This window comes from Martes martes, assembly GCF_963455335.1.
Source record: "Martes martes genome assembly, chromosome: 1".
Classification (NCBI taxonomy): domain Eukaryota; kingdom Metazoa; phylum Chordata; class Mammalia; order Carnivora; family Mustelidae; genus Martes; species Martes martes.
In genome coordinates, this window is record NC_137888.1 from 209163860 (window position 1) to 209174810 (window position 10951).

General features: G+C 54.7%; 2 protein-coding genes across 2 annotated transcripts; one reads left to right on the forward strand and one right to left on the reverse strand.

The window, feature by feature from the left end:
• Nucleotides 1-166: 166 nt before the first annotated feature.
• Nucleotides 167-5227, forward strand: EPOR (erythropoietin receptor; the record flags this gene model as incomplete). The annotated part of the gene is made up of 8 exons (XM_080819893.1): nt 167-281; nt 1117-1252; nt 1615-1793; nt 1872-2029; nt 2524-2677; nt 2762-2849; nt 4083-4170; nt 4264-5227. 8 exons carry the CDS (start codon nt 167-169, stop codon nt 4873-4875), a joined length of 1530 nt encoding a protein of 509 aa, XP_080676019.1. The 3' UTR covers nt 4876-5227.
• A 987-nt stretch (nt 5228-6214) lies between these two features.
• SWSAP1 (SWIM-type zinc finger 7 associated protein 1) lies at nt 6215-8197 on the reverse strand. The gene is made up of 2 exons (XM_080797140.1): nt 7936-8197; nt 6215-7177 (listed from the first exon to the last, which is right to left on the reverse strand). Exons 1-2 carry the CDS (start codon nt 8191-8193, stop codon nt 6674-6676), a joined length of 762 nt encoding a protein of 253 aa, XP_080653266.1. The 5' UTR covers nt 8194-8197; the 3' UTR covers nt 6215-6673.
• Nucleotides 8198-10951: the final 2754 nt, after the last annotated feature.

Sequence of the window (10951 nt, forward strand, 5' to 3'; positions counted from 1 at the left end):
GGTCCCGCCCCCTCGGGGGAGCTGCCACTTGGAGGCGCCTGGCCGGGAAGGGCCTGGTCAGCTGTGTCCGGCGGAGGCAGCTGCTGACCCAGCTGTGGATTGTGCCAGGGGCGGAAGGGGGGCAGGGGGCAGGGGCCCTGGGCCCCCCATCGCCAGGGACTGCATCATGGATCAACTTCGGGCCCACCTCTGGCCCAGTGTCGGCTCTCTCTGTTTCTTGCTCGCTGGGGCCGCCTGGGCTTCCCCACCCAAATCCCTGGACCCCAAGTTTGAAAGTAAAGGTAAGGGTAGATCGGTGTGGGACCCCCGCACTAGGTCCCAGAGCGCATTGCTCAGGCCTGAACTTCCAGCATGGCTCCTGGGGATCATATCGGGTTCTGAACCTCCAGTTTAGATCCTGGGGGCCAAACTGGTCTTTGAGCCTCTTAGACTAGGACCCGGTGTACCACGCCGGGGTCTAAGACTCCAGACTGGGTCTGGAGGGGGACATAAAGTTCCCATTTTATCTTTTCAGGGGTCCCTGGGACGTGATATATCCTAATGGGGCGGGGGTGGTGCTGGGTCTAGGCCTAGACGTCCAGAGTCCCTGAGGAGAGGGGACCTAGCCCACCCCGCACTGAGGGAGGGAGGACAAAGCCCGGGTCGAGGCAGAGGGGCCGGGCCGCTGGCGACTGTAAACACGGTTTGTATGCGGGCGCCAGATCCCCGGGCCTGCCGGGTTGAGGGAAGGGGCGGGGGAGGGGGTCACGGTTGGCGTTATCTGGCCCCCGGCAGCCTGCCAGGGCCGATAGGGGAGCCCGCCACCTCCGCACACATCCAGGGACCCGCCTGGCCTGGGGCGGGGCCGGCAGCGGGGGGCGGAGGCCGGGCAGGCTGCGCGCGGTCCAGCGCGTTGTGGGGTGGGCGGGGATGTGTCTGGGAACAGTAAGGCAAGCAACCTGTGCCTGGGAGTTCGGGGGGCACCACCTCTGGGGACCCTTCGAGGGGCCCCGCTTGGGGTAGAGAGCGAGGCGGGGCTTTTTTCTTATCGGTTCGCACAGGCGGCAGGAGGGAGGGGAAGGACGCGGAGACCCGAAGACTGGGTTCCCCCGACCCTCCCCTTGTTCCCGCCCGCAGCGGCCCTGCTGGCTGCCCGTGAGCCCGAAGAGCTTCTGTGCTTCACCGAACGGTTGGAGGACTTGGTGTGTTTCTGGGAGGAAGAGGCAAGCGCCGGGGTCGGCCCCGACAACTACAGTTTCTTCTACCAGCTCGAGTGAGTGCAGCAGGGCAAGAGGAGCGCCCCCACGCTCTGACGAGGGGGCGGGTGGGCAGGACTGAGCGCGCCCCGGAGCTCACGCTTTGGGATATCTGGTGTCCGGGACCGGGTGGCACCTACCCAGTGGGTGGGAAGCCCGCGGGGTCGGGACTGACACGCGCCCCTAGTGGCTGGGGCGATCTCTGTTGGAGAGCAATTCCGGGGACAGCACCCCTCCGATGGGACTAAGGCGTCGCGTGCGTCGGGGCTGGTTGTACGCGCTTTGGTGGTCGTGCCCAAAATGCGCCCACGGTGCAGGCAAACTGTTGCACCCCTAGCCCCAACTTGCTCCCTTCCCTCTCTGGCCCCTTGGCGCACAGGGGTGAGCCATGGAAGCCATGCAGCCTGCACCAGGCGCCCACGGCTCGCGGCGCTGTGCGTTTCTGGTGCTCGCTGCCTACGGCCGACACGTCGAGCTTCGTGCCCTTAGAGCTGCGCGTCACAGCGGTATCCTCGGGCGTTCCACGCTATCGCCGTATCATCCACATCAACGAAGTGGGTAAGTTAGCAGGGAATGGGGACCTTGTCGGGCGAGGGAGTCTCGGCCACCGCCCACCTGATCAACCCGTCTCCTCAGTGCTCCTGGATCCCCCCGCGGGGCTGCTGGCGCGGCGGGCCGACGAGGGCGGCCACGTGGTACTGCGTTGGTTCCCGCCTCCTGGGGCCCCGGTGGCCAGCCTCATCCGCTACGAAGTGAACATCTCCTCCGGCAACGTCGCAGCGGGCGCACAGAAGGTGAGGCCTCCTCTAACGCCAGCCCCAAAGGCTCCAAGGTGGACAGCCCCGCCTCCTTCCTCCCTCCCGCCCAGATGGTTCCCACGGCCCCGCCCCCTGGCCTCGCCCCTCCAGACCCAGCCTCTGACGCCCGTCATCTCCCTGCCCGAGACACCTACACGCCCAGTGACAGGTCTTCTTTCCCAGTGCCCCACCAGCGCACCTGGACCCAATCCCACTTACCCCAGTGTCCCAAACACTAGACCCCCCTCAAGGTCCCGACCCTCTAGGCTCTGGCCCTGCCCCTAAATAGTCCGCCCTCTGCTCCCTGGGGCCCGTCCTGTTTGGCCCCAAGCCTTCCTGGAAGCGGCGTCCTGCTTTCCTAGCCCTTCGCCCTCACGGCCGCGCTGGGGAGCTGTCCTTCCTTTCTCTGATTGGCTCGGTGCCGCCCCCCCATTGCTTCTCTGCTAGCCCCGCCCCACTGGCCACGCCTCTCACCCAGGCCCCGCCCCCAGGTGGAGATCCTGGATGGTCGCACTGAGTGCGTCCTGAGCAACCTTCGGGGTGGAACGCGTTACACCTTCATGGTACGCGCGCGGATGGCCGAGCCGAGCTTCGGTGGCTTCTGGAGCGCCTGGTCCGAGCCTGCGTCGCTGCTGACAGTTAGTGGTGAGGCCCCAGGTAGGGGCGTAGGAGGGGCTGGGATGGAATATGGGGCATTCCCACTACCGTGACTTCCTTCGTGCTCCCCAGACCTGGACCCCCTCATCCTGACGCTCTCCCTCATCCTCGTGCTCATCCTGCTGCTGCTGGCCGTGCTCGCCCTGCTCTCCCACCGCAGGTGAGCGCCCCATTCAGGCACCTAGCCCAGACTCCCCCCCACCCCATTCTTTTGCTGTGGAAAGCTAGGCTCAGAGACAGGCAGACATTTGCCCAGAGAGACACAGTGAGGGGTCAGTGGCAGGGCTGGGGTGTGAGCCAGATCGAACCCAGACCCTTAGTTAAAATTCCCTGGGAACATTCACCTGGTTTTCCTTCAACCTCAGTGGCTGCTCCTTCTTGAACTCCTTTGCTTTTTCCTTTTCCCAAATTTGTCAACTTTTGTAAAATCCCCGGATGGGCTTAATGGAATTAACACCCTGAGTGCCTCCTGCCCCTGTTGTCAAGCTCCTTAGATTCTTTATGGTAGGACCAGACATCCCGAGGTTTTTGGAATTCCCAGAGCATAACAGGTGGTTTCACACCCTCAAGCCTATGCTGTTCCTTCTGCCCGGAATGCCCTTCCTGCCTTGTCTGCCAGGTGGTCTCCTAGGTGTCTTTCAAGGCCTTGTTTATTTACTTGGTTGGAAAATACATAAGGAGAGCCAACTGTGTGCTAGGCACTGGGGAGAAAGTGGAAAACAAATATGTCCCCACCTTGTGGATCTCATGGTTGAGAACAAGGGAACCAACAGATATTTGATTATGCATTGTGATAAGTGATATCATAACAACAAATGGGGCATGGGGACATGACAGATTGATCAGAAAAGGCTTCTGAGAAGTGACATCAGAATGGAAACCTGAAGGTTAGAAGTAGGCAGCCACATGAAAATTGAAAAGAAACAGCAAGTGCAGAGGCCCTAAGGTGGGAATGAGCTTAAAACATCGAAGCAGCTACCAAGAAGCGCTCTGTGGCTAGAGCAGAATGTGTTAGGAAAGAGTGGTGAATGATGAGGTGAGGGAGGTGACAGGGGTCAGAACATGCCAGGCCATCTGCAGGGCTGTGGGGAGGAAGTTTGAATTTTATTCTGAGTACATTGGGGGAATATTATGGAAAGGGGTGAGAAGGGAAGTAACATCAGTGCATATTGAACTCCTATGCATCCTTCAAAACCCTGTTCTAGTCACCCACCTGTAGGGCTTGCATGCACAAGCTCAAGCCTCTGTTCTTCCATCCCCTATGCACTCCTTTACCTCCACTGTGATCACAAGGAGCTAGAACTGTCTGCGCCCCTGTGGCTGGTCCTAAGGGGGTTACCGGTGGGTATTCGGTGACACATACCCATGTACTTGGTCCTTTTGGCTTCATCAGAGCTTTGAAGCAGAAGATCTGGCCTGGCATCCCAAGCCCTGAGAGTGAGTTTGAGGGCCTCTTCACCACCCACAAGGGTAACTTCCAGGTAGGTGGTGGGGTTGTTCCCTCGGGGCCTGGGGTTTCCCTGCTCCCAGGGCTGAACCCCAGGTCTCTGAGCAGGCTGGTGCTGTTTCCCCAGCTGTGGTTGTACCAGAATGAGGGCTGCCTTTGGTGGAGCCCCTGCACTCCCTTTGCAGAGGACCCACCCGCTCCCCTGGAAGTCCTCTCTGAACGCTGCTGGGGGGCAACACAGGCGGTGGAGCCAGGGGCAGAGGATGAGGGACACCTGCTGGAGCCAGTGGGCAGTGAACATACCCAGGACACCTACCTGGTGCTGGACAAGTGGTTGCTGCCCCGGAACCCCCCCACTGAGGATTTGCCACGGCCTGATGGCGGTTTGGACATGGTAGCCACGGATAAAAGCTCAGAAGCATCCTCCTACTCATCTGCTTTGTCCCTGAAGCCTGGGCCAGAGGGGGCCTTGGGTACCAGCTTTGAGTATACCATCCTGGATCCCAGCTCCCAGCTCTTGCGCCCAAGGGCACTGCCCCCTGAGCTGCCCCCCACCCCACCCCATATAAAGTACCTGTACCTCATGGTGTCCGACTCTGGCATCTCAACTGACTACAGCTCAGGGGGCTCCCAGGGAGCCCAGGGGGACTCATCGAATGGCCCCTTCTCGAATCCTTATGAGAACAGCCTCTCCCCAGCCCTGGAGCCTTCACCTCCCAGCTATGTGGCCTGCTCCTAGGACTCCAGCCCTCAGATGCTTGGAGACCCAGCATGACCTCAAGTACTAGTCCAGGCCTAAGACTTATTGAGCAGGGTTGGTGAGGCCGCCCTTGGGTTTCTGCCCAGTCCATCCTTGCTCGGTCCATCCTTGAAGTATTTTAAAATTGTACAGAGTTGTGTGTGTGTGTGTATGCATGTATGTGTGTGTATTTTTTTTTTTTCTTTCCCATCATGACTTCTACAAACATCCTGTAAGCCCCATCTTTCCCTGGGCCTGGGCCATAGGGGCAGCAGTAAAAGGCCTCGAGCTCCAACTCAAATTTTGGATCTGGCAACCTGAATAATAATCATAATAAAATGAATTAGTCAGTATATGTTATACTAGCTGCCATAACAAACAACTCCTAAATATGAGTGGCTTAACACATCAAATGCTTTCTCTCTCCTATTTCAATGCAAACCTGTAGGTGGGCAGCCATCTCTGGGATGAGTGAGAAGCCCAGACTCTAATGGTCTCTGGCTTCACCATCCCCCCAGGGCCACCCTGAGATCTTTAGATGGGTCCTCTGCATCTTGCCAACCAACAAGCAGAACAAAGAGCAGAAGATTTGGTGGGCCATTTTAGGGAGTTGGCCTAAGAAGTAGTGATCATCTCTTCTTCACAAATTCCACTGGCCAGAAACAGTCACAGGACCCCCAGCTAGAACCACAGGCAGCTGGGGAAAAATACAGTTTAGCTGTACTCCCAAGGAGAGGAAAGTTGTTGAATGAGCCTCTAGCTAGTCTCTGCCACTAATAATAATGACACTATTTTGTAAGGTTTTATTTTGAATTAGGCCTTGTTCTAAGAAAGTACTCTGATGGGACCCGTGTTATCAGGTGGCTCATTGGGAGTTCCGTTTAACCACTTTTTAGAAGTTTGACATAACCAAGGAAAGATGAATATATGCAGACCTAGTCTACCAATTCCACATCTAGTATATACCCTAAAGGCCCTCATGGACATGAGCCAGTATATGTGTGCAAGAATGTTCATAAGCGGGGTGCCTGGGTGGCTCAGTGGGTTAAGCCTCTGCCTTTGGCTTGGGTCATGGTCTCAGGGTCCTGGGATTGAGCTCCACATTGGGCTCTCTGCTCAGCGGGGAGCCTGCTTCCCCCTCTCTCTCTGCCTGCTGCTCTGCCTACTTGTGATCTCTCTCTGTCAAATAAATAAAATCTTAAAAAAAAAAAAATGTTCATAAGCAGTAAATAAGTCAATCTGATGAAACAAAATGGGGTACAGTCACCCAGGTCATTATATGCAGTAGAGAGAGAGGACTGAACTAAAAAATATGGCTGAATCTTTTTTTTTTTTTTTTAAGATTTTATTTAGTTATTTGAGAGAGAGAGAGAGAAAGAGCATGATCCGGGGCGTGGGTTGGGGGTGGGCAGAGGGAGACAGACAAGCAGATTCCCCACTCAGCACAGGAGCCTGACCCAGGCCTTGATCCCAGGACCTGGAGATCATGACCTGAGCTGAAGTCAAGACTTCATTAACCCACTGAGCCTCCCAGGTGGCCCTGGCCTGATCTTAATAACAATGCTGAGTGGGAGAAGAAGGAAGTCTCAGAATATTACATTTATCATGAAACTTTTTATAAAATTCAAAAAGCAAAACAATATGCTGACTGGGCAAAATAAGTACATGATAATGCTATTTTTCAAAAGAGAAAAAGCACTTTTTATTCTTTAGGTCTTTGAATCTGCACATGTCCCTGAAGTTAAGTATTCCCACCATGGGAAACCAAGGCATAGAGAGGTTGGGCACATACCAAAACTCAAGGTTGGCCTTCAGAACTTGAACCTTTGTCTGAGTTGGGCTTACCAGCCTGGGCAGGCCATGGGGTGACTGTCATCTCTCCATCTGGTCGGAAAGCCAACCACCACTCTGCTCTCGGCCCCTGCCCGCCTGGATCCAGGCAGGCTCGGAGGCAGCGCTGTCCGGGCCCTGATGCATCCACATGCAGCCAGCACTGGGCAGGGAAATACCGCTGGACCAGCGACAGCTGCAGGGCTTCCCCACTGTCTCCCTCTTCCTGGATCTGGAGGGCCACAATGAGCCCACAGCCCTGGCCAGCCCCAATCCGGTGGCTGAAGTGGGCAGCTGTGTCTAGAAGCAGGGCAGCCAAGTAGGCCGCTTCCTGGGGCCCCAAGTCTTCCACTAGGTACTCCTCCAGGCCATCCAGCAGCAGGAGGGAGGGGGCTGGGCCTCGGGCCTCATGGGCGGAGCACAGAAGCTGAAGGAGTTCATGGGTTGACGGTGGGTACTGGAAGCGGATCTTCTAAAGGGAGGAAAAAAGGAAAAGACCAGATTCAGCCCAGGAAGCCAGGCTCTCAGCTATAGCTGCCCTACTGCCCTGTATACTTTCCTGCGCTAAGCTCTCAGGTCCCAGATAGCTGTTTCTAGAGTGAAGCAGCTCCGACTGGTCGAATACTCTTCTATACGTACCCACCCCTACCTCCCCCCCCCTTTTTTAATATAAGATTTTATTTTTAAGTAATCTCTACACCAAAGGTGGGTGAGTATGGAACTTAAAAACCTGGGATCAAAAGTCTCACGCCCTACCAACTGAGCCAGCCAGGCACCCCCACCCCCTTTGTTTATCCTGCATTTACCATTACCCCTATTAGCTGAGAACTGGTACGGTTTTTTTGCCAGGTCACTAAGGCAATCTTTCCACGGAAAACCCGCTGGTAGATTCGTAGTGGAACCTCCAGATTGGCCCCGAAAGAAAACCCCGTGTCCAAAAAAAGACACAGGTTTAGCCCCACCTCTTACCCACGCCTTGACTCTACCTTTTGGGCGTCTCCTTTCGCTAACTCTGTCCACTCGCGGGACAGTTTCCCAAACTTAACGAGGATTGCACCAGTGGTCCCGCCCCCATCCTCCCCACTCCCCCGTTATTTCATGACTCCGCCCCACAATGGCCGCTCCGGCTCGCCCTTCCTTCGTCCCCTCCATTGGTCTGTCTACCTGTCACTCAACCCTCAATCCGCTCAGGTACTAACTAGTCCGCCTTTGGTCCCACCCCTCCGCTACCTGTAGCCGCAGGGGGTCGAGCGCCGCTCCTCTCCCGCGGGGCAGGCTTTGAAGAGGCCTCCGGGTCAGGAAGAGGACGGGGCCTCGGCCCTCTCCTGCCGCTTCCAGGGCCGCCGCGAATAGCAGCGCCGTCTTTCCAGACCCTGGACCGCCGAGCAGCAGCAAAGGCGATCCAGCCTCAGCTGTGTACTCCGACTCGGACTCTGCCGAGCTTCCCAAGTTTAGCACTCGCCTCAGCGCCTCCGCCATTCGCAACATACCTCTGTCCAATCAGCGGCCCGTTCTGCCCCTAATCCCGCCCAAACCGAGGTCTCATTGGTTATAATGCATTTAGCTTCTCCATTGGTTCATGGGTCTGCCGTCAATGTTAGATTGGCCCTCACTAGCTCCTCCCCCGATGAAGGGGCAAATAACTTAGTTTGAGGGAGCAGGAATGGAGGCGTTTCAGGAAGAAAAGGCCCTTCCTTTGCCCAAGTTGGCTGAGGAAGCAGCACGAATATTATTATTGTGAACTAATCCGCTAGTCAGACAAATATAAGGGTCAAGAGTTGAAGGAAACAGGCCCTAATCACTGACACATTACTTAAAGTCTCCTAGCCTCAGTCTGCTTACCTGTAAAATGGAGCTCATGATATCTCAGAGGAATATTGTGATGAATGTGTCCGTGTGTGTTTCTGCTGATGTCACCCAATGACAACTAAGAAAGTGAGTGATGGGGAAGCTTGTGTGTTTCTTTCTCTGCACCTTACTATTGGCCCAGCTTGTGTTGGAGGCTGCAGGCTCAGAAACATTCGTGGGCAACCTCTGAGGGTCTGTGAGGAGTCTCAGCTGGCTTCCTCTTTGGCCTGGGACTCCCGGGGTTTTACTTGGAGTGAGGGGGGCAGGCACGACCATAGACCAAAGAAGGTGCTAGGAGAGACAAAGACATACATAGAGGGTGGGAGACCAAGAGACAGCCAAAGCAGAGACCTTGTTTGTCTTGTTCACTTAGGTGCCTCCAGCTCCCGGAACAGTGACTACATCATTGTACATTCTTAATATATGCTTGTTAAACGAATGAATGAAGAAAGGAAGGTAGGATTGATGAGAAACTGGGAAAGGTGGAGGAACAAGGTGAGTGATTAAGCGACGGCTGGCTGACTGGGTCTCCTCACCCAGACTTCGCCCCAGAGCTGCCACTCACCCCTGTTGCCTTGGCAACTCTGTCTCCTGGTAACTTCAAAGTGGTGCTGTTGCCAGGAGACCCAGGGGGCGGGGCGGAACTGATATTTCCTGGGCTCTCTCTGGGGCCAGAAAACAGATCCACAGCATCCCCCAATACACCCACCCACACAGCCAGGCGCCTCCACAACCCTCTCCACACACGCACACGTGCGAGCGCGCGCACACACACATACACCCCATGGCATCTCTGCATATATTCTACTTCCAGAACCCACATGTTCACAGCCCTATCCTACCTTGACACAAAGCATCCCATGCACACTTTCTCCCACATTTACGTCCCCACACCCTTTCCCTTGCACACACATTAAAACACACTCTGATACAACCATACCATTGCTATTACACACACACACACACGCACACACACATAGATTCCTTTCCTTTCAGCTAATGTGCCCACAGCTCTCTCTACACACATGCACACACACGAAGCACAGTTACACTCCTTGTCAAACTCACCATCTCAGCCCCCACCAAAAGATGCACAACCCATGATTCACCCCACTTTGCAACACTCCAAATGCACAAGCACCCAGTAGTGACACCGGTATCACATAGTCGTGTAGTTACATACACGGGAGCATGGCCAACACAGCCCCACTGCACTTGGTTCCCTTGCGGAGAACACTCAGCTCCCAAATATCCCTGTGGCTCACTTTCCCACTCCATTCACGTCTTGGTCAAATACAGCCTATTCGGAGAGCCTTCCCCTGATCACCTGTGTAAAAGTGCATGCCCTACACACTTTAGCTTCTCATCCATCTTCATTTCTTTTCAAACAACTTATTTCCAAGATTATGTCCTTATTGCCTCTCTCATCACTAGAACGCCAGCTCCACCAGGGAATTTCTTTCTTTTGCTCATTGCTGAGCCCCCCACCCCCAGCTCCTAGAACAGTACCCAGCACACGACAGGTGCTCATAAATGTAGACTGAGTAAGTTGGCAGAGATGCAGATGTTTGGCATATTTCTTGTACACATAGCACTTCTTTCTCTCCCTTCTCAGGTGCCTGTCTTCATGTCCTGATGGAAGGACCCTTGCTGTAGAGAAGCTCCCAGGAGAATGGAGGACCAAAGTGTGAGGGGACAGGAGAGTAGACAGCTCAGAGTCAGTCTGTGTTTCTCCCTCGTTTTTCAGCATCAAGTGACTAATTCATTCATTTAATAAAATTTTATTGAGCACCCACTGTGTGCCAGGCACTGTTCTAGGCACCAGGGCTTCAGGAGTGAAAAGACAACTAAGAGGGCACCTAGGTGGCTCAGTCTTTTGAGCATCTGCCTTTGGCTCAGGTTGTGATCTTGGGGTCTTGGGATTGAGCCCTGCATCAGGCTCCCTACTCAGCAGGGAGTCTGCTTCTCCCTCTCTCTCTGCCCCTTCCCCCCACTCATGCTTTTTCTCTCAAATAAATAAATAAAAATCTTTTTTTTTTTAAAAGAAGACAACTAAGTCTCTGTCCTTGTGGAGCTGACATCCTAGTGAGGGAGAAGCTAATGGCCACTAAGCATAATGAGGAGTTTAAATAGTCTGTGAGTGAATGACAAGTGTATGCAAAACAAATTTTGTACAGGGTAAAAAAGAGCTCGTAGGACCAGTTGTTTAGTTTTTGCAATTTGGAATAGAGTGGTAGGGGCAGGCCTCACTGAGAAGGTGACATTTGAGAAAAGGCTTGAAGGAGCTAAGGGAGCAAACCATGTCGATGTGAGGGGGAAGAACATTCCAAGTGGTAGCACCTCTAAGCACAAAGGCCCTGAGGCACTGGGAGAACTTTGGCTTTTACCAGAATGCATG